The 22,371-nt window shown below is 55.5% G+C and overlaps 3 protein-coding genes across 4 annotated transcripts in view; 1 reads left to right on the top strand and 2 right to left on the bottom strand.

Moving 5' to 3' along the window:
• The first annotated feature begins 434 nt into the window (after positions 1–434).
• Positions 435–8,593, top strand: TEX261 (testis expressed 261). The gene is made up of 6 exons (XM_026483403.4): positions 435–586; positions 1,536–1,615; positions 2,743–2,896; positions 4,787–4,854; positions 5,563–5,665; positions 5,832–8,593. Exons 1-6 carry the CDS (start codon positions 517–519, stop codon positions 5,945–5,947), a joined length of 591 nt encoding a protein of 196 aa, XP_026339188.1. The 5' UTR covers positions 435–516; the 3' UTR covers positions 5,948–8,593.
• A 534-nt stretch (positions 8,594–9,127) lies between these two features.
• On the bottom strand, positions 9,128–14,540 carry ANKRD53 (ankyrin repeat domain 53). The gene is made up of 6 exons (XM_044379283.3): positions 14,428–14,540; positions 13,992–14,228; positions 13,573–13,772; positions 12,128–12,292; positions 11,588–11,708; positions 9,128–9,841 (listed from the first exon to the last, which is right to left on the bottom strand). Exons 1-6 carry the CDS (start codon positions 14,506–14,508, stop codon positions 9,128–9,130), a joined length of 1,518 nt encoding a protein of 505 aa, XP_044235218.2. The 5' UTR covers positions 14,509–14,540.
• The window catches only part of ATP6V1B1 (ATPase H+ transporting V1 subunit B1), a 23,936-nt gene continuing 16,104 nt past the window's right edge, over positions 14,540–22,371 (bottom strand). Inside the window, exons 6-14 of one of the 2 annotated variants that reach the window (XM_026483375.3) lie at positions 21,438–21,577; positions 20,931–21,032; positions 20,278–20,375; positions 18,833–18,956; positions 18,514–18,664; positions 18,186–18,268; positions 17,235–17,339; positions 16,910–17,039; positions 14,540–16,819 (exon numbers count right to left, since the gene is read on the bottom strand). In XM_026483375.3, coding sequence (XP_026339160.1) covers positions 16,656–16,819; positions 16,910–17,039; positions 17,235–17,339; positions 18,186–18,268; positions 18,514–18,664; positions 18,833–18,956; positions 20,278–20,375; positions 20,931–21,032; positions 21,438–21,577 — 1,097 coding nt within the window. In that variant the 3' untranslated portion in view covers positions 14,540–16,655. The remainder of the gene's footprint in view (positions 16,820–16,909; positions 17,040–17,234; positions 17,340–18,185; positions 18,269–18,513; positions 18,665–18,832; positions 18,957–20,277; positions 20,376–20,930; positions 21,033–21,437; positions 21,578–22,371) is intronic. The other variant, XM_057308996.1, reaches the window with a different exon arrangement.

Here is a 22,371-nt window from a genome sequence, read left to right as displayed (position 1 = left end):
ATACCACGCAGCCTTTTGCGCGGTGCCTGGCCCGCGTTCGGCCGCAGCAGTTTTGTTCCGGTTAGCCGCCGTAGCAAGACCAGCCCGGTGGGCGACCCGCCCGAGCCTTCCGGCCGCTGCTGGCTGGGCAGCGGTCAGGCGGCCCTCTCGCGCCCCGGCCCCCTCCACGCTGGCGCCGGAGCGCCCAGGGGGTGCCCGGAACGCTGTCCCTCCGGCAGGCGCCGCGTCCCCGCCCCCGGGCTGCGTCGCGGGCCCTTCCCTGGGTGCAACCCCGGGTGGCCGGAGCAGGGTGCCGTACGCGGCCCGCGGCGGCTGGTCCTCCGCGCCGGCGGGCGGCGCTCGTCCGTATTCGGCCGAGGGGCGGCGCTCCGGCCGGGCTGCTCTCGGCCGCGGCGCACGGCCGTCCCGCCGTCCGCGGGGCGGGGACGCGGCGACGGTGGCGGCGGCTCCGTGTCGCCGGAGCCCAAACGCGCAGGCCCGTCCCGGCGGTCGGGGGGCGGGCGGGGCGGGGGCGCCATGTGGTTCATGTACGTGCTGAGCTGGCTTTCGCTCTTCATCCAGGTGGCCTTCATCACGCTGGCCGTCGGTGAGAGTGCGCGACCCGGGTCCGCGCGGGTTTCTGTCCCGGCATCTGTGCTGGCCAGGGGTCGCATCGCGAGGGCGGTCGCATCACGGGGGCGCCGGAGCAACCCGGGGGACTCCTGTCCGGTGCTCCCGGCCTGCGCATCCCTCCCCTTTCCTGTCCCGCCGGATCCTGCCCCCTCTTGCTGACCCCAGCAGCCCAGTGGGACCTCGGGTCCCTCCCGGTGTCACTAAACCCGCCCCGGCACTGCCTGGGAGTGGCTGACTCAAGTGCCCCTTGCACGAGCTCGCGCACTGCCAACCGCTGCCGTGCCCACCCTCGCGGGCCTATCGCGCTGAACTTTTCCGCGACACTTATCCCCGCCCTTTCGCTTCTGGCCCTTCGTACTGCCGCCTCTCTTGGAGTTTGACACGCTCTTCCCTTCTGGCTAGTTCCTACTCTTGGTCTCAGCTGAGATCTCACCTCCTCGGGGAAGCTCTCATGGGGTTTGGTGGTGCCCTGTACTTTCTCTGAAGTAGCACTTGTCACACTGGGATCGGCGGACTCCTCTCCCTACCCCCACCTACCCGCGCTGGGTCAGGGAAGGGGCCTTGCCTGTCTTATCCTGTGCGCTCTTCACTCAGCCGCGCACTTGGCCCATACCAGGGGCCCAACAGATATTTAGTGAATGAGTGAATGAAATTCCCCTTTATGGCCCAGAGGTTAGGATTGTGCTGAGGCCTCAGATACAGGTTTCCATTCAGTTTTATGGAATCTCTTTTTAGTTGCCCTGACAAAGTTTTGCTTCTTCCGACTTGGGAGGACCCCACATGGGTTGTTTGGTTTGTTCCTTAGGGAGTTCATGAGGGGTTGATGGGGACCCAGCTGCAGAGAGAGGAAGGACCAGGATGGTGGGAGTGACTCTGGCTAATGTTCTCCCTGCTTCCTTCTCTTCCCAACCCCCCCCCCCCAGCGGCTGGACTCTATTACCTGGCAGAACTGATAGAAGAATATACAGTGGCCACCAGCAGGATCATAAAATACATGATCTGGGTAAGTGGCAGTTTTCCCCAGGATTTCCCCCTGTTTTGCCCTGCCTCAAAGGAGGAAGTGGGGAGAGTTTGGCAACAGATGAGACCTCTGTCCCTGCTGTTTCCCCAGGGTGCCACCCCTACCTCCTTCACCTGCGCCTTGTCTCCTGAGTCTGCTCTCTGGGTCCAGGTGTTCCCTTGCCTCCTTCCCCAAGTAGCAGCACTTCACTGCAGACCGTGTTCTCAGTTCCCTAGGGTGACAGCTGAGTGCACACTCGGTGTTGGCAGGACCATGGCTTGGCCTTTGCTTCGTTTTTTCCCATTGTCTCTAGCCCCTTGCTCTGTTCACAGCATTTAGAACTAAGAGGAACCTAGGGACAGTTTTGAGTACTTGAGTTAGAGTACTCATTGCCCTCTTTCTGATTGGATCAAGTGACTTGTCCTAAGAGGAAGATGCCTTCCCTGGCCCAGGCCCTGCCCTCCCGAGGTCTCATGGAAGGCTTCTGTTCCTAAAGACACAATCCTTGCCATTGATGTCAAAGCTACAGGAGTGCCTGTTAGCGGATAGATTCCTGCCAGCTACAGGAAGGGGTGGGGATTGGGACCATTTGGGTGGGAGAAGTCCAGTGCCTCCCAAGTCACCTGGTGTCAGCAGCCACTCTGGGCATGGCTACTTGGGGTAGCGGGTTAGTGGTGGAGACAAGACCATAGCAGTCAGCTCTGGGTTCAGAGGCCTGGCCTGTGGGTTTAGGTAAAGGAATTAGATCTTCATTCTACCAATTGCCATTCGTTAAGCGCTGACAACTGTAAGTCCTTCAGAACAGTGTTTTTCAAGTTGTAGGTCTCATTCTTGGGTTGTGTCATCAGTTCAGTAGGTCATGATCAGCATTTTAAAAAAAACATAATAAAATAGAATTGAAATTTGAACTTTGATCTGTAAAATGTTTACTGTGGGTTGCTGTCAAAAATTTTCGAGAACGGCATTAAAAGATGCCGCCCTTTGGGAGCTGAGAGACAAGTTGGGGAGGACTATGAAACGGGGAGATTGAAGCATGAACCTAGTGCTGCCCGGAGCAGGCTAGGGGTTAGTGAGACCAAGAAGGCTGCCTGGAAGAGGCTCCCTGCACTGTGTACCTCTGGTTGTTTCAGTTCTCCACAGCTGTGCTGATTGGCCTCTACGTGTTTGAGCGCTTCCCCACCTTCATGATTGGCGTGGGCCTCTTCACCAACCTTGTCTACTTTGGCCTCCTCCAGACCTTCCCCTTCATCATGCTGACCTCGCCTAACTTCATCCTTTCATGCGGTGAGAGGGGGCAGAGCTGGGGAGGCAGTCGAGGTGGTTGCATGTGTCCAGCTCAGTCCGGGGCACCATGGGGGATAGAGAAAAGTGGCAAACCACCAAGGTCCTCCAGGAGGCCAGGCTGATTGGGAACATGGGCTTCTCACACTTGAGGAGCCTAGAGTCTGCTTGGCTCTAGTGACTAGTATTTGGGGGGATGGGGTGGTGGGGGTGGGATACTTAGACAGGGAGGGCTTTCCCAGGGAGGTGAATTTGAGAAGGGAGAAAAGGTGGGTTCTCTGTGTAGTTATGGGCTCTAAGAAACCACTTGGCCAGGAAAAGCCCAAAGCCCTACCCTGGCTGGCAGGTAGCGCCCCGTCTAGTCGTCTGGCCCAAAATCTTGATTAACACAAGCTTCATGGGGCTGTGGGTCCCCCTGCGGGTGCCGGCATTGACGTAGACAAATGTGTTTAGAGGACCCTGACCTTTCTGCCTTTACCCTGACACTACTTTCTGATCCTGGGAGTCATCATTTCTCCTCTTTGGCCTTGGGTTCTTGATCTGTTCAAAGATGTTGGACTCAGGTGCCGCACAGTAGGTGGTTATAGATATCCCCAGAAAAGATTCTGGGACGTGTTTGGTTATCAGGATTGTCTTTTCTCCCATTAATCATTACTGATCATCTAGCCTTTGGGCAGGATATGACATATAATTGGGAGTTTCTTAGAGCTACTTTACTATTTCTGTGGGAGAATCTGCAAAGAGAATATTACCCACAAGGAGGGCACCTGGTCGAAGCTAGGACTGGCCTCTTCCCTGAGTGCCTTCATGTGATTCCACCAGAGGATGTGTTTGGTGGGGGTTGGTGTGGGGAGTGTTCCCTGGAGACCAGACCCCTTCTGCAACTTCCCAGGCAGTAGAACCCTTCCCATCCCTCCCACAGTAGCAGGTCGTCCTGGCTTCCCTTTGTCATTCCCCCAACCTGCCCTTTAGATGCCTGAGAGAGGTTTCCTGAAGATCTCTGGGCATCAGGCACCATCTGTCTTCCAGTTTCCCTAGTCCTAGAGTGTGGCTAGGCACGGCAGAGCTAGCCTTAGAAGGGGAAAGGCAAGAGAGGAGGAAAGAGAAACAAGACGTGGCATTGGCTATGAGGTGGCCGTGCGGGGTGTTCAGTTTGAGTGGGTGCTTTGTTCGGTGCCTGGCCTTCACCTTAGCATGAGAACTGGGAGGGATGCCTGTCCCTGAGCAGCCATCCCCAGGATCTGCAGCTTGGCTCTGTCCTCCATAAATGTGGCTGCACCTTGAGGAGGTGGGTTTTAGTCCAGAACATACCAGTTTAGACCAGTGAGCCCTACCCTGGGGAAGAATGGGGAAGGACCCTCTCCAGAATTTGGAGGAACCCTAAAACTGCACCCCAAAGCATCTAGCAAACTGTGCCCTTCTATTCCTGAGGAATGAGAGCCTCTTTATTTGAGGCCCTCTCCCAGGTGCCCAGTTCAGAGTGGAATCTCTTGGGAGTGTGTTATCTGTACACTCATGACTTCCTGCACCCACTGCCCACGGGAGGGCACTCTTCAGGACTCACAGCCACTTAAAAGCAGGTTAACTCTCACAGTGCTTTGGATTATGTAACAAGTCTCATTTTTTTTTACCGTTCAAAGAGTTTACTTATCTGCCTTCTAATTTTGCTCATAAATGCCTTCTGCCGTGGGCAGGTAGGAGCTAATCCTCCCATTTTCACAGATGGAGAACTGAGTTCTGGAGAGTGGTGTATTTGGCTTATAGCCATACTGAGTTCGGTGTAAAATCAGGACTAAGACTTAGGGCTCCCAGCTCCCAGGGGCCTTTTGAAGGTTAAAAGTCCAGCTTTATATTCTTCCCCCAAAACTGACTGACTCTTCATTCCCTCAACAGGGCTAGTGGTGGTGAATCATTACCTAGCGTTTCAGTTTTTTGCAGAGGAATATTATCCTTTCTCAGAGGTAAGAAGTGTTCAGCACGTCAAACTATTAGCAGGGACAGAGGAAGGAAAGGGGGCTTGCATGATTTGCTCTGTGAACTTAGCTAGGATTTGAAATAGTCTATGCAGGGATAATGCATTTGAAAAAAATAGTATTGATGAGTTTGGAAAGTGGTGTGGCTGAGGTAGGGAGGACACTGCTCTCCTCCAGGGAGTCCTTTGGTTCTCCCAGGATCACAGCCTAACGCCCTGAGGTCAGGACAGGGCATTAGGTCTGACACAGGCCTCACGGGGCTGGGCTGGTTGCAGCCCTGAAGCCTGGCTCCTCCCAGAAGCCTGCCAAGCCTTTTTCCTCCCAGGGGTTCTCCACACCCTGCTGCTCCAGTTCGGACCCCTGGGAAGAACAAGGTCACTTTTGGGGGGGAATATGGATCAGTCATGGTTTTGCCTTCCATCTGCTTCCTTTAGTTCAGAAGAGTTGTTTGTCCTAGTGACCAGGATTTGGGGATTGTGGTCACAGTCCGTCATCCTTAGCCTCACCTTTCCCCACTGAATTATCTCCATGTCTGAGGTTGCCCTGGCTCTGCCTCCTGGGCCCCAGCCTCCTTCAGAGATCAGGTGCGGGGCCTTCTGTGCATTCTTGACCGCCTCTGTAAGACACGTGGTAACCATGTAGTGCCCACCCTTGGCACTTCCGGGGCACCTTCTTCTCAGTGTCTCTTGTTGCTAGGTCCTGGCCTATTTCACTTTCTGTCTGTGGATAATCCCGTTTGCGTTCTTTGTGTCACTGTCGGCTGGGGAAAACGTCCTGCCCTCCACCATGCAGCCAGGAGGTGAGAAGGGGTTTGTCAGGGGTCACTGTGGGATGCCCTCAGGAAGGCCTGGGTCATGTGGCGAGCCCGAGCCCAGCCCTGTGATGGAGACAGTTGGGCTCCAGGTGGGAAGAGCCGTGTTCACATGTAGACACACACACTCATCTCCCTGCCTATGTCTCCACAGATGACGTGGTCTCCAATTACTTCACCAAAGGCAAGCGGGGCAAACGCTTAGGGATCCTGGTTATCTTCTCCTTCATCAAAGAGGCCATTCTACCCAGTCGTCAGAAGATATACTGAACCCCTTGGGGAGGGGATGAGGGGGCAAGATCAGGAGAGTCGGGCCCCTGGGCCTCTGCACTAGATGGGGGCCGTGAGCCTGGAAGGCACCTTCCCCCAGCCCTGGCCCTTGTTCCCTTGACTCTCCCTGAAGCCCTCATCCCCACCTTCCTCGAAGGGCTCAGCTTGGCTCAGATCTGACGCTGCTAGAGGCTGCGACCTGAGAGGGCACCAGGGAGGATGGCAGAGCCTGCTTAGCCAGGAGGCACGGTCCACCTGGGTAGGTGGAAGCTGAGCTCCCTATGACCCTCCTGCCTACTTCCATGGTGGGTCAAGAGGTTCTGGCTCGCTGGGGCAGGCAGGGCAGGGGCTATGAAGCTGGAGAGCAGACAGGGATAAGTTCTCTGGGCAGATGGTCGTGGGGAGGGGCCGTGGCTTGGCACTTCCAAGAGAAATAGTTTTTGCTGTTGAACTGTGATTTCTGTCCCAAGTGCTGATTCCCATTTGAATAAAGATTCTAGGTGGCACTGTTTGCCTTAATATCCTGAAAGTTCATCTCCCTTTCTTCCCGTTGACCTTCTGCCCTGGATTGGACTGGCTTTTCTGCTCCAGGGGCTCCTTTTCTGGGTTTGGGTCTTGCCCTCCCAGAGGGACTGCTCTCATGGCCCTTTGTGGGAAATGGGCAGAGATGAGGAGCTGAGCTGGGGCAGGGGAGTTGGGGGCAGGGGCAGCCTTTCTCGTGCCCCTCCCTTTTCTTCCATCTCTTCTTTCCCCCAAGGCTCCATGGCTGTGACGCTGGGGGCAGAGGAGGGACAATTTGGGACTGGGTTGGATTTTCAGAACATCTGCAATATCCTGTTTGTAAGTCTTCCCCTGGGGAAAAGAAGTGGTTTCTGCCTGAATTCTATCTTAGGCCCAAGGAGAAAGAAAATAGAAATTGGCTTCCAGGCAGTCTGGGTGACAGCCTAATTTTTAAGAAATGGGACTGAGGGGGGAAAGGGTTTGTCACTCTAAGAGCACAGGAGGGCTGGCCCTCTCTTCTGTGTGCTCTTGGCTCCCGGGGAGCTGACCTCAGTCTTCTAAGAAGGTGGGCCAGATCCTGGCACAGACCAGCATTTGCTGACTTTGCACTCCAGCTACAGTGCCTTGCAAATACTCGGCAGTACACACGGGACTGAAGCCCCTACGAGAGCCGTTCTAGCCACGTCCCGTACCTCAGAGCGAGACTGGCAGGTGTGGAGACGGACAGTGCACATGCGGGACCTTTAAGCCGGGGAAGCTCCTGTGCTTGAAAGTCTCTCTATCCTGCCCCAAGTCCCACCACAGCCCTTCATTCCCTTGACTTCAGCATTTCCTGTTCTCTTAAAACTCCCAGCCTTTCCCTTTCCCTGAGAGGAGTAGCACATTCTGGTTTCTTCTTGGTGGGAATGAGATGGCCAGGCCTTTGTAGCCTATGCAGACAAGGGAAGACCAGGTAGAGGACACAGGAGGCCAATATCACCCTCACTGCTGGGTCAGCAGCTGGCCCTGCTCTCCCTTGCTGTCTCCTCTGTTCCTCACCCCGATGATACGGCTTCTCTCCTAGGGGTTGCCGGTGGCCTTCCCGTGCTAAATGCAGCGGACCCTTCCATATCTTTTACTGGATCTCTGCAGCAGCTGACAGGGCTGATGGCCCCCAGCTTCTTGAATTGCACTTCCCTGGCACTCCTGTGGCTGGTCTTCCTCCTACCTCTGCTGTTCCTTTCAGTCTCCTGTGCAGGCTTCTCCATTTGCCCCATGCACCATGGGGTGTCTCAGGGTTCTGTTGTGGGCTCCCTGGAGGAGCCCATCGATGCTGATGGCTTCAAGGACTCTTTGCCAAGGAACTGAGAGTTGACCGCCGGCCCCAGCATCCCCCCTGATCTTCTCAACCATAGTTCTGCTGCCTCTGGGTGCACAGACAACTCTCATGGGCCAGAGGGCGCTTGTTGCTGTCCTCCGCAAACCTGCCTCTTTTGGGTACCTGTCGTGGCCCCAAGACCCCTCAGGAGCCAGACCAGAACCTGCTTTCTAGCCCTGCTTTCTCCTTCTGCCCCTCCCCCTGCCGTCCACTCTCTCAAAACTGTTAAGTTTACCTTCCTAACATCTCTTGACTCGAGCCACACCCACTGTCATCAACTTATACCTGGGTTATTGTGACAGCCTCCTCCTTCTCTGTCCCACAGCCAGACTTGTCTAAAATGTATAGCTGATCAAGTCACTTCCTGGCCTACAACTTTCCATGGCTCCCTACTGCCCTCAGGATAAAGTCCAGACCCCTTAGCATGGCTTGTGAGACTTGTGATGTCTGGTTCCTGGTCACCTCTCTGGCCTCATCACTTGCCACCTCGCGCCCTGTGTCCCAGCCTCCTGTATTCAGAGATGCCACTTTGATTCCCCTTTCTTCTGCCCACCTGGGTACCTTCTCTGTCAGTTCTCTACTGAGATTTCACTTCCTCTGAGCTTTGTCCCCTTTCCCCCCGGCATACGACACAGATCACTCTAGCTTACTTGCCTGCTTACTGGTCTATCTCCCCTCTAGACTGTAAGCTCCTTGAGAGCAGGGACTGTCCTTCAATTTTTGTATCAACAGTGCCTGGCTTGGTGCCTGGTACGTAGAAAGCACTCAATAAATGTTTGTTTCATGAATGATTTGTAGTGATGTGTGCAGGGGATAGTAGGGGACCCAGGCTAGCTTCCTGGAGGAAGTGCAAAGTGCTTTTATCGTCTCAAACTGAAGCCATGGGTCCTCCCTCCCTTCCCCCAAGATAGGCTGCTTCTGCCTCCCTGAACTACAGAAACCTTGAAGGACTTAATCTGAACAGGAGGCAGAATTTTCCAGTGGTCCTCCATCCTAGAAGCCTTGTTCCTGGTGGGCTGGGGTGAGGAGAAGTAGCGGGGACACCAAAGTGTCACTTTTACGATGCAAGGGCCCAGGATGAGACTGATGCCCACTCCGAGGCCTCTGCCCGAGCTTAAGTCTCCTGGGGAGTCCAAGAAATTTCTCTGGAGAAGGGAGACCTAGGCTTTTGTTAGGGGAGAAGAGGCTCTGATTTTGAAGCTTGGGAGTGGGAAGTGGGAAGCCTGTGGCTACTCCTCTCCCTCTCTTCCACCCCCAACGTGAATCACCACACCTCAGCCTTCATCGGGCTGCCTCAGGTTGAGAGCCTACCAAAATAAAGTTTATGGGGGGCTTTTGGGGGAGGGCAGAGTGGGGAGCCCTTGATGGGCTCGCACAGCTGCCAGGAAGGCTTCATCAAATGTCTCACGGAGGTTCATGGCCAGAGTGTCGGTCCAGAAGTTGTCGTCACCCAAGTGCCGCTTCTGGGGCACATTCCTCATGCTGACAGGGCAGAAGCCCTGGGGCACTTTCATCCTGGGTGGCCACACTGAAGGGTGCAGCTCTCGGACTATCACCTCGAAAGGCAGCTGGGGCACAGGCGCCACCCGGTGGCCGGCCACCGTGCACAGCTGCGCACCGCCGTGCCTGTCAGACCTCACCTCCAGGAAGCCGCGGAAGTCTTGCTCTGGGCTGGGGTCTGGATGCACACCCAGGCGGATGCCCTGTGGGTAGCCGATCTGGGTGGTGGGCAATCTGGCAGGGTTATTGCTAACATTCCACGACTTGGGCCGTCTGACCATGGGGTGGGTGTAGATGGGTGTGGGTGTCCCCAAGGGCTGCAGCTTGGGCCCTGATGTCTGCCTCAGGCGTGCCTCTGGGGAGGGGTAGAAGCTCTTCCAAGGCCTCTGGTGCTTGGAGGTCTTGGAGACGGGGATCGCCTGAGGTGCGGCACAAGGCACTTGCTTGGCCTTGCAGATCAGGGTTTGGCCCCGGAGCAGCTGCTTGCAATGGAGCCACTTCTTGAAATCAGCTTCTCTCAGAATTTGGTGCTCTTTCTGCAACATCAGAGGGTGCAAGAGAGTCATGGAGGGCTGCCCCTCTGCCCCGCTCCTGTAGCAGGGGCCTTGTGGCTGTAGCCCTTGGAAACCTCAGGTGTCATTGGCCAGATACAGTCCCACCACAGGAGGCCTAAGTCTGATGAGAGAAACTCCTGCCTTATGGGAGCCCTTGGTCTGACAGGGAGATAACTTGCCCGAAGGGAGCCCTTGGGCTCATGGGGCAGGCAGAACCTCTCCCATACAGGGGACTTCTAACCTGATACGGCCTCTGCCCCAAGTGAGGTCTCTAGTCCCTGCCCTAGGGAAAACCTCAAGTCTCCTGGGGGAGACATGCGTCCACCTCCAAAGAAGTCCCCCATCTGCTGGTGGAGATGTGTCCTACCCTGAGAGAATCTCTGGTTTGAGAAGAAGAAAGAAGAAATGTTTGGAAGGTTGGAACTGGGGGGAGCCAGTCTGGATAGGCTTCTGCAAGTGGTGAGCCTTGTATGTTAGGGGATGTAGTTGGCTGGCTCTCTGGGCTGGGTGGTCATGACTCAGTCTACCTCTCTGTTTTTGCCTCCACTGGAATTGAACCTTCAGCTTGTCACAGAACTGCCCCTTGTCCACCCCCTTGTTTCAGTGTCTCATTCCCCAGACTGTTGCTAAGCCATCAGGTGGTATGGAGATTGACCCAGCTCGGGAGGTAGGCTCCGATTAGGCTAAGCCAATCATAATAATTCCATCAGCCTCGCCCCAGACCCAGGTCAGTCAGCACGTAGCTTTCCTTTAGCTCTAGGGATTGGAACAAGAATGGACATAGGATCCAATTGAGGCCAATAAGAGATAAGGGGAGATCTGGAAGGGGCTTCTGGGAAAGTGTAGAGCCACAGGAATGGATGAGCTTTGCCTCCTCTGGACACATGGGACTATGAGGACTGGGTGACACAGCAGAAGAGGGTGGGGCTGAGAAAACTGGAGAGAAATGCAGCTGGAACCAAGCTGGAGTACTGGATTTTGCCAGCCCTGAAGCCCTCCCCACTTCTGGATCCACTTAGGATTCCCAGAATCTTCTCTCTGGGTTTTCTGGCTCTTGCATCCTATATCATTATACCTGCTTAAAATCCTTTAGCGACTCACCCATTCTTCCCCAGCCAAGGTCCATCAACAGATCTGAGCCCCTTCCAGATCTCTAGCTTGTCAGTCTCCAACTCACATCTGTTCCCCTAGCTGTACGGACTGTGTACTTCTCAGCGTACACCACGCTCTCCTGTACCTCTGTGCCTCTCCACAGGGCTGTCTGTTCCTTCTGCCTGGTCAGCCTTTCCCTTCTTCATACGGCCAACTGCTGCCAATCTTTAAAGATCCTCCTAAGCGGCATCTATCCGGCACCCTCCTGGACCCTTCCTCCTCTATGGGCATATAACCTACCTCCCATTCTAGACCCTAAGCTCCTTGAGCGAGGGGACCACATCTCATTTGTCTTTGGAGCCTCAGGGTCCAGCAGGTGCCTAGCAGAGAGGAAGTGCTCAGTGTCTGTTGGAAAGGGTGAATTTTTTTTTTTTTTAAGACTAACACAAAATAAGACTTTTGACCTAGGGGAGTGGCTTTTAAGGGTGGAATTTCAGAGGATAGGGAGAGGGAGGCTTTTTCTGGATGGGACTGCCACCAGCCACTCTTAATAACTGCGTTTGAGTCATGGTCTCCTGTGCTCACCTGCTTGGATAGCAGTGGCTGCCCGATGCCCCTGCCCGCCCTCCCCCTTACTTGATACTCAGTCAGGTAGTCCTGTTCCATGAAGGCCAACTGGTCCTTGAGCCTCTTCAGTTTCCCCATCTCACGAGCAAAGTCCTTCTTGTCCCGTTTCCACATGGCATCCTTCAAGAACCTGATGGCCAAGGTGGGGGTATGTCATCCCCCAGTGACCGAGCTTCACCCTGGGCTGGGAAGACTGGCTGCTGCTGAGGGCCTGGGTGAGGAGGAGGGGAGCCACCAGAGACGCTGTTCTGCACTGCCCAACGCCCCTCTGGCTAACCACTATCCTTTGAGGTGAGAGAGGAAAGTGTCTGTAGTCAGATCACCATCCCCGGCTGAGGATTCAAGGCCTCAGGGCAAGGAAGAGCCCTGCTAAATCCAAAGAGGGGAGGCCCTGTGAAAAGCCCTGGGAATAATAGCCTGGGCTGGGGTCTCTGCAGATTTATCTGCCAGCCCAGACCCTCCTGGGAAAGGCTCAGCCTTAGGGCCCCAGAGAAAGGGCTGGGGGAGTGGGCAGGGGTGGTGGGCTGTGGGTGGTTCTCACACCCTCACCGGGCACAGTCGCGGTGGTTCCATATTTTGCAGTAGTCGATGGGCTTGCAGCCCACGGTGTCTCGGGCATGGACATTGGCACCATTTTGCACCAGCACCTTCACGCAGCTCAGCAAGCCCTTGCAGGCTGCCAGGTGGAGGGGTGTGGAGCCATTGCTTGTCTGACTGTAGAGGGCCGGGAAGAGGGCAGAAAGGAAGGACAAGGACCATCTGCCCATCAGAGAGGTGGGCAAACCAGCTTCCAGGTCTGCTCTGCCCCTAGCGCACTGGTGACTCTGAAATGTCCCCTCTCCTCTCCGAGCTTCAATTTCCTCAACCGTAGAAGGAGGGTTTGGACTAAATGAATGCTGGGAGCCTGATTATATGGTTATGCAACAGATATGATCTGCTGGAAGAATAGCTGGGTTGGCTGGAGCTCAGAGGGCACTAACCTTATTGGCTCTTAAGTCAGCCAGCCCTCCTGCCCCTTCCCCTGCCTGGCCATGGCGCACAAGGCCTGTGTGACCTGGGCCCTGCCTCCTCCTCACCCCCATCTTCTGACCTTGCTCCACTCTTTCCCAACATGTGATCTTTGCACATGCTGTTCCCTCTGCCTGGGACTCTTTTCCCCGGCTCTTTGCAGGGCTGGCTTGCTCCCAGCTTTCTGGCTGCAATTTAAATGTTATTTCCTTAGAGGTGACTTCCCCTTCCAAAAGAGATCCTCTGCCCTACCCCTTCTACTCATTACCTCAACACCCTGTTTATTTCCTTTGTAACTACTTACTACACTGTCATTGCGTTCATTTCTTAGTTTGCTAGTTCACTGTCTGCACGAGTATATTAGCTTCACGAGGGCTGGGACCATGTCCGTTCGTGTCTTCACTGCTGTATTCAACTCAGGCATGGCACTGAGCACACAGGGCTCTGTAAATATGAACGCGTGCAGTCTCCCATAGGCCGTCCGGGCACTTCCATGCATTTCCTCCGTGACCACAATAGTCTCATGTCATCCTCCCACATTTCAGTTGAAGACACCCAGGAAATAGTTCCCAAACTTTGCTGTAAATTAACACCTGGGAATCTTCTAGGCCTTCCAAAGCCCAGGCAGCACCCCATACCAATGGCGGCCTCTGATTAGAACACAGCCACAGGTATTTCTGAAGCTGCATGGGTGACTCCGGTGTCCTGGCAAGCTGGGGAACCAGAGCACTGAGGCCAAGCGTTGAGTGACTTGCCGGAGGTCTTGCTGTTTGCTAGCAGATGGCAAAGCTGGGAGGTGAACTAGGTCTGTCCTCTCCCAGAGCCTGATCTTACTACACCATGTGGGCTCGTCGACTGCTTTATGTGGGACCCGATCCTTGTCACCCCAGAGCCCTCTGCCTGTCCTGCGTGGATCTGCCTACCTGCAAGTGGGGTTTCTATCTGCCCACGCTCCAAGACACTTTCTGGACGCAGGCTGGACTCACGTGTTGAGGGCCGCCCCTCGCTTAAGTAGATAGTGAATGCAGGGGAGGGTCATGGTCTTGTTGTCCCCGTGGATGACCAGGTGCAGGGGTGTCTGGCCATTGCTGGTGGGCAGGTCCACGGGAAACTGGTACTCCTCTACCAAGAGCTGCAGGCACGGCAGCTTGCCACTCTGGGCTGCAAAGTGGATGGCGGTGAAGCCCTGTGGGGGCGGGAGGACGGTAGGAGGAGACTGAGCAGGACTGGGGCCCCGGGGTCCACAACCTAACCTACAGAGCAGTTTCTGCTGGCAGAAGGTGACAGACTAAAAGAGTATCTGTGGATGCTCCACAGGGAGATCTTTGCCAGGGAACCACTGTGTGAGGAACGTTCTGTGGGTACAGAGGACTTCCTTTCTTGCCGCCAAGCTACAAATCCTTACCTTGTCATCTGCCGGAATTTTGTCCCGGTCCCGACTCAGACAGAAGCGCAACCATTCCAGGTTGCCCAGTGCGGCCGCGAACAACTCGTAGTAGCTCCCAATGGCACTCTGGTCCCACTCATCATCGGGCTTAGCGTGGGCGCAGGGATGGAGGGTCGGGAGTGGGCAGGCGAGCGGGAAAGCCGGGTCTGGGTCTGGGCTGGCGGCCCTGCGGAGCGGTGTGCGTGAGGGTAAGGGCTGTCACTGAGCACCGAGCACTTCTGGAGGCCAGGCCAGGGGCTCGCTGGTTGGCAGGGCAACGAGGACGCCACCGTCTCCACTCACCCGTCAGAGGCGAGCCCGGACCCCAGCCCCGTTCCCCCGCTCCTCTCGCCGCCCAAGGGCTCCCGCCCGCTCTGGGCCCTGCCCCTCCAGGAAGGCCCCGCAGCCTGGCCACCTCCTCCCCGGCCCACCTGGGCTGCTGGGACGCCGCGTCGGAACATGTGACCTTGTACGAGACTTTCTCCGCCGGCTGCATGGGACGCGTGTGCAGGGGGTCTGCCCCCTCCCCCTCCCCCACGCCCTGCCCGCCCGCGAACCCGCAGTGTCCCGGCCGCGCCACCCGCCCGCGGCGGACGCTCGAACTCGCGCTGCGGCTAGGGCGGCCCCTCCGCGGATCGCGCCACTTCCCGGCCTGAGTAACCCGCCGCCCCGACTCGACTGGCCAGCCCGGCGCCTCCAGGAGATCCTGCCGCCGGGAACCCCGCCTCCCAGTGAGCTCTGGCCCACTCGTCCTGGAAACAGCATCCACCGCACACACAAACCAGAAGACACCTGGGTTTTGTTTGATTATAAAATTAGTAAGTGCTGATCGTAAACACAGCGCGAAGGCCGAGAAGATTAAGAATCACAATCCCACCACCCACAGAAACCACGGACTACTACGATATGTGTATACATAGCCTCCGTACACTTCTCGTACTTCTTTTCGTTTAGCATTTTATGAACTAGCATCCACTGTCAGGCCATATACCGAACGTACATTATGACGCCACCGTAGCCCAACATCATAATGGGCGTGCCGCATTTCCCACGTGCGGCAGAAAACAAAACGATTCATCTCGGTCGTTTCCTTAGGATGAATTTCCTGGAAGCAGAATTACTAGGTGAAAGGGAATCAACATTTTGTGTTTGCACACTGCCCACCGGCAAGGTTTTCTATTTATTTACACTTGTGGCCGCCGTGAAGCAAGTACCGCCCATCAGTCATGGGACTCTGGGGGAGTTACTTGACCTGCGCGTGTCAGTTTCCGCTTCAGCGAACTGGGAATACTCCCACCTACTTCACAAGGAGGGAGGGGATTGGAGCAGCGAGACCAGGCCAGCTATCCTGAATTTTCTATTATTAAAAGAGGAACTACTTGAACCATCACCACTAGCGCTGAATATTGTGATTTTAAATAAACAATTTTTAATAATCTGGTAGTGGAAATGTTCTAATTTGTCTCCTTGATGACTACCAAAAGTTAGTTATCAGTGTTTGTCTCTTCTGGGAATCATCTATTTCTTCACATTGTTCTTTGTTTCTTACTGAATTTGTGAAACGTATTAACAAAGTAACCCTTTATATATATTTGTCAATGTTTTCCTCAGTTTGCCTTTTTTTACAATATATGGTAGTCAAGCAATCAGTGTGGCTTGATTCAGTGTTGCGTGGACCATCCACATTCCATCCCTTCTCAGGGGGAATGACCCCAAGCTTATCAGAGGTTTACTGAGGCCCCAGGGGTCCAACTCTAAGTAAACCTGACCACACCACCTACTTCTAACTACCTTCTCCCCTCTGGGCCCCATCATTCCTGGTATTTCTCCCAGAGAAATCTGAGGAGAGGGGAGGGTCTCCCAAGACCACAGTGACCTACAGGGAGGGACAAAAATGCAGATTCTCCACCCAGCAGCTCTCATCCTAGGGAAACCTCCTCTGTTGGCCCATTCTCCTCCCAACCCCAGTGGTCTGTCTGCAGGAGTCAGCACCCCTCCTGAGCACTTTAAAAACTAGCAAATTCTACTGGGCATCTGCCCCAGGTGGGGCCTTAACACCGGGCTTCAAATTAAGATAAAGGGACAATGCTTTGCAGGGACAAAACTTGAGGATTTCCTGGCAGTTGGGGGATTCTGTGGCCTGTTGCCTCTAAAATATCAGGGTCCTAAGAATGACAACAAAACCCTATGTATATGTCGGGGCTGGAGAGTGTCTCGGGACCTCTTCAAGTTCACCCTCAGTATCTTTACCTGGCTTATCTTGCCGTCTCTATACTAGTGATTGCAACTCCAGCTCTACCGGGGGAGAAAAGTAACCAATGCAGAGGACTTCTGCCTCCAGATTCAGATTAACTGATCTGGTTCGGAGTCTGGGCCTTGGTAGTTCTCTAGGTGATTCTCATGTGCTTAATACAGGCCTAACAACCTTTTGTTCTTTCCCAGTGCGGGAAATCCAGAGAGAGGGATGGAGCGTGGGAGCCCCCTCCCCCCGCCTCCCGCCCGGAGCCAGCGGGTCGCTGACAGTGGGCGCTCAAGCGGTTGGTTCAGGTGTGCGGGACCTTGGCAGACACCGAGATGTGTGTAGAACGGGCGTAGGAGCAGGGGCTCCCGGGACTGAGCTCCGGGGTCCGACTGTGGGCGGGGCTAGAGCGCAGTGTCGGACGCGGGGTCCTGCGGCGCCCCCTCGCGGGAGTAGAACTCATCGAGCACGCTCTGCGGGATGCGCTTCAGCATCTCCTTGGGGAAGATGCGCAACAGCTTCCAGCCCAGGTCCAAGGACTCGAACACGGAGCGGTTCTCGTAGGGGCCTAGGGACGGAGAAGGAGTGTTAGAAGTGTGCGCGCATATGTGTGGCCGGGTAAGGGGGTCACTGCCTGAACGCTCCCAGTGCGCCTTACCCTGGTTGATGAAGTTCTTCTCGAACTTCTGCAGGAATTCCAGATAGAGCAGGTCCTCCGAAGTGAGCGCCTCCTCCCCCACCACTGCCTTCATGGCCTGCACGTCCTTCCCGATGGCGTAACAAGCATACTGGGTGAAGGGGGGAACGGTCCAGCGGTCACCGCAGGCCTATCACAGGAGCCCAGTGGCCCCCAATTTGAGTGTGGGGACCCCAAAAGGGGAGGGATTTTACCAGAGAAAAGCTCGTGGTTCAGGTAGTGTTCAAACCTCAAACCTCTAGCTTCTGAAACTAGGTTACCCGCAGTCCCTGGGCTCTCTCCTTACCAGTTGATTGGAGACGTCTCCATGGTCCTTTCTCGTCATGCCCTCCCCAATGGCAGACTTCATCAGCCGCGACAGGGAAGGGAGCACGTTGATGGGGGGATAGATCTGGGGAAGCAGAAGGAGGGATTGGCAGAAGGCAGCGTCCAGCTTTCCCTCCTACCCCTACTTGTCTCCCCCCCCACCCCGCGTTCTCAAGAGACCGCTCCTCACTCCTCCCACAGAGAGGTGGGCTGGTCATGCCCTGCCCTCCTTTATCGCCCACAAGTTCTAGAGCTTGGGTATGCAGGTGTCTACATGTGTGCTCCTAGACAGGAGGTTGGAGGGGGGACATGATGTGACATTAGGTAATGAAAGTCACTATTTTAAAACTGTTGATTATTTGAACAAAAACCAGGTTGAAGCTTAATAGTTAATAGCGGCAAAGAAGGAACATACTAAGCAAAGAGGAAAGAGTCACAGGGGTTGTCTTTAACCTCGGATGGGACAGACATATTTTCTAACCTGTTGGCACATTATTCACCATCTACTTGTGTCAGTTACCCATTGTTTTGGTCCCCAGAGCAAATTACTGGAAAGCAAAGAGAAGTAGTATTTATTGAGTATCTACTATCTGTCGGATACTCTCTCTATGCCAACTGATTTTATCATCCACAATGCACTCCACTGAGTGATGAATACTGTTATTTCTGTTTTATAGATGAGGAAACCTAGCATCAGAAGGATGAGATGATTTCCTCAAGGTTCCCACAGTCAGGTGGTCTGGATTCTAGCCAGACCCGTCTTGTGTCTGTGACTAGACAGTCTTCCTGGGTCATCTCCTTCTTGGAGTTAGCCTGGCCCGGCCCCTCCTAATTCAGAGAGAACTGAAGCACAGCAGGTGATGGGACATCTTTTAGTCAGTGTCTCCGGGGGTGGTGGTGAGAGCACTAAGTCGTAGGGAGAGGGCAGTACTTGTCTGTTATGAAGCTGTCTGTCCACGTAGATCTGTCCCTCTGTGATGAAGCCTGTCAGGTCTGGGATTGGGTGGGTGATATCTGCAAGGAAATGCACTGGTGTCAGTGTAGACGGGGTGCACGTCTCCACCCACTCAGGGCCGCCTGGGCTCTACTCCTCTCGTGGGAATGATGGGGTATGTGGAGGCAAGGAAAAGACAGTGAATCCCTTGATGGAGAAACAGAGCTACTGCACATCTATGCAAAAAACCGTGGACCCTTTAAGCACCCCAGTGGGAAGGGCGGGCAGGGGGCTGCAGAGGGTTGTGGGCAGCGAAGACACTCACCGTCATTGGGCATGGTGAGGATGGGGATCTGAGTGATGGACCCTCCCCGGCCCTCCACGCGGCCTGCCCGCTCATAGATGGTGGCCAGGTCTGTGTACATGTATCCCGGGAAGCCTCGGCGCCCCGGCACCTCCTCTCTGGCCGCTGAGACCTGCAATGTCAGTGTCGCTGGGGTTAAGAAGGGGGGCAAGGGGCTGAGTGGGAGGTTCAGTGACTGAGAAATGGAGTGAGTGGCGGCCCGCTTGGATGGGCAAGTTTTGGGGTGGAGGGACCAGGGAGAGGCGGGCATGACCCTGACGCCCTTCACCAGCTGCCTCACCTCTCTCAAGGCCTCTGCGTACGAACTCATGTCGGTCAGTATGACCAGCACGTGCTTCTCACACTGGTAGGCGAGAAATTCAGCAGTGGTCAGTGCCAGGCGCGGCGTGATGATCCGCTCGATCCTGAAGGGACAGCCCGCGTTGAGGGAGCCCAGAGGCCTAGGCCTGTGCTCCCTCCAGCCCCAAGCGCTGAGTGGACAGTGAACTGTGCACAGCAGGAGGGGAGTGGGCGGAATGAGCCGCAGCTCCCAAGCCCGTGTCAGCTGTGGTTCCTGGCGGGCGGGCAGCTCACCAGGTCTGACACTCCTCCCTCCTGCTGTCCAAGGGAGGAAGGGGTAGGGAGCCTGGAACAGGCCGGGTGTTGGGTGAGAGTGGGCCAGGCAGGGCCAGGAGCATCGATGAGGACGACAGCACCCTGTCCCTGTGGGCCTCAGGGTAAGGGGGCTCTGGCCTATCAGAACGAGGCCGAGGCGGGGCTCCTGCCTTAGCTCTCTCTTCCCCAGCCTCCCGTCCCCCCACTGGCTCAGCTGGAGCACTCTCTGGCTTCTTTCCATAAGGTTCCTCCCACTACTCCAGAGCACACCTAGCGTGCACGTTCCATACGCACGCCCTGCCGGCCTGGCAGCCCCCTTCCACTCTGAGCTCTCCCGAGTCCCTTCCTCTGGCTCCAGGCTCGCTCAGTCTCAAGCTCTGTGCCTGTGGGCCTTTTCTCGCGTGATGTCATCTTGGCCTCCAGAATTCTGTTACTTCGTTTTGGAGCACCGTCAGTACCCAGGACAGTATTAGAATTTTTTTTCACCCACCTGACCCACAGATTTAAACTCACATTTCCTGAACTTTAAAAATTGCAGTTTTTCCAAATGAATAAACAAACAAAAAGCAGAATCAGACCTATACATACAGAGAACAAACTGCCGGTTGCCAGAGGGGAGGGGAGGGAAGGGGCAGGGAGATGGGCAAAATGGGAGACGGGAGACGGAATCCGGTCGATGGTACTGCAAGAGTGTTGCTTGGTGACAGATGTGAGCTACACTTGTGGCGAGCGTAACAATAACCTAGAGAAACTGAATCACTATGTTGTGCTCCCGAAACTAATGTAACAGCAGTGTTTGTAATACACGGTTTAAGGAAGTATCTCTTTAGTGGTGACTTCAGAAGTGACTCAAGAATAAGGAGGCCTGACTGTGGACAGTGGCTGGACAAAGGTTATGGGGAGAACAGGAGCTATAGGTGGCATGCAGGGTTGTGGTCGATTCCGTCTCTCTGTGGGCTACCCCTACCCTTTACTGAGCCTCAGTTTCCCTGTCTGTACAACAAAGGGCTGTTTTCCCAACTCTGGCCCATGGCTGTGGTTCTGGGATACTCCTGAGCTCTGGTACTCTGGATGTTGAGGGGGACAGGGACTGCTGCCTGAAGGCAGTCTGGGTACCAGGGGATGGCTCACGTGGGGTCGTTGGCCAAGTTCAGGAAGAGGCAGACATTCCCCATGGTACCATTCTGCTCGAAGTCAGACTTGAAGAACCTGGCTGTCTCCATGTTCACCTGGACACACAGCAGGGAGGGCTGGAGGGGGGTCTCTGCAGCCTAAGGGCAGGGGCCCTGGCTGACTGGCTAACAGTTCCTGGGGTTACCCACACTTGAGAAGGCAGGGCCTGGGTTTGTTCTCCCTGGGCCCACAAGAGAAGTTCAGATTTCTTTAGGGTGAGCTCCGCTCAATGCCATCCCAACCCCTCACTTAGCCAGCTGCTTCCCTGCTAAACCCCTCCTTGGGCCCTCTGAGGGCCCCATGGCATCCCCTCCCTGAAGCTGTCTCCCCAAATTCCCTGGTGTCTCCCTCCTCCAGGCCACCCTGGTATCATCTTATAGCTCCCATGTCCTTTGGAATGCGTTGAGGGACACACTGTCCTGGTCACTGAGCTCCCCCTCCCTCTTCAGTCATGCTCTTGCTTCTCCCACCAGATAGACCTGGATTCTGACAGCTTCTCAGGGAGAAGGATTATGCTTTCCTCATCATATCAAGCAGAGCCAGGGTCCAAGAGAGACAAGCCTGCCTGCCCACAGCTTCCAGAACTTGCCAACCTGCCCAGCTTTTCTTACCCCCATGGCCGCAAAGACAATGGCAAAATTGTCGTCATGATAATCCAGCACAGCCTTGGACTTCTTCACCAGGCCAGCCTGGCGGCAGATCTGAGCAGCAATCTGGGGCGGGGGGGGGATTAGAAGGAAGGGTGTCAGACCCAGAACCCAGAGCCCAGCCCACTGAGCACCATGGAGGATGATGGATGGAGCAATTTCCAGTCCTTCCTCCTGCCAAGGCCTTTGGTGGGAGGGATTGAAGGCCAGAAAGACGAAAGGGCTGTCCCAGGTCCTACAGCCTTCCTCAGGGTAGAGGCCTGAAGACCTGCTTGGGGACACTGAGGTCGTCTTCTGCAGCTCTGAGTCTGTGAGCTGTCAGAGGACAGCTACCGATCTGGATGACGATGACCCCTGCGTGGCTGGTCCCTGCCTGTTTGATTCAGGAGACCCTCCTCACTGGCCCACCCGCCCTGGCCTCCACCCTGTCTCTTCTTCTTGGTCATGTCTGCAGGACCCTGTAGGCCTCACCTCATTGTGGGGGAGCCCGGCTGCTGAGAAGATGGGGATCTTCTGACCACGGGCAATGCTGTTCATGACGTCAATGGGCGAGATGCCCGTCTGAATCATCTCCTCGGGGTAGATGCGGTCGTGGGGGTTGATGGGCTGGCCTGGGAGAGGGTGATCATGGACCCATGCTCAAGGGTTCAAGTCCATCCCTGCCCTCCCCTAACCCTGCCCCAGACTCCAGAGCAGCATACTGAACAGAATTTTCTGCGATGATGGAAACACGCTCTAACTACCCTGCCCGGTCCAGTAGCCTGTGTCACGTGTGTCTAGTGAGCACGTGAAATGTGGTTTTGAAATGAAAGTGTATTCCACTGGAATTATTTGTATTTAAACAGCCACGGTCCGGTGCTCCCTGGACAGCGCTGCCTGGCACATGAGAAGCTGCAGGCAGGTGGGAGCTCAGGCTGAGGCCCCCGAGGCTAAGCAGGTGTCGTGCGGGCATCGAAGGAACGGAGCTGTGCCCTGGAGAGCCCCTGTCTGAGGGGACGTGTATTCTGTGCTCTGCCTCTGACCTGCTGAGTGGTTTGGGGCCAGCCTCGGACCCCCGTGGGCCTCTGTCTCATCCTCAGAACTGATAGGATTGGGGGACTCAGGATGGCCTCCCACCGGGAAGGGGCTGTGTCTGCTTCTGCAAGCCACCCCAGGCTCTGAGAGGCGGGAGAGTGAGGGTCTTGGGGCACCCATGGAACTTTGCACCTGATGATGGCAGGACACGAAGTGCTGATGGCAGTATTTCAGGCTCTGTGGCAGACTTGGGGACAGGGAGGCCTCTGCAGTTCTCATAGCACTCCCCATCTGGCCTGGTAGTCTGAGCAGCCTGTGGGTGAGCCCGGGCCAGTTGCCCCGGCCTGTGTCTGGGGAGAACTTCCAGGGCAAGGTGGCAGAGGTGGTGGCT

This window comes from Ursus arctos, unplaced genomic scaffold (genome assembly GCF_023065955.2).
Source record: "Ursus arctos isolate Adak ecotype North America unplaced genomic scaffold, UrsArc2.0 scaffold_8, whole genome shotgun sequence".
Lineage (NCBI taxonomy): Eukaryota > Metazoa > Chordata > Mammalia > Carnivora > Ursidae > Ursus > Ursus arctos.
Note: the sequence above shows the minus strand (reverse complement) of the source record. Positions and strands in the feature narration are given on the sequence as shown.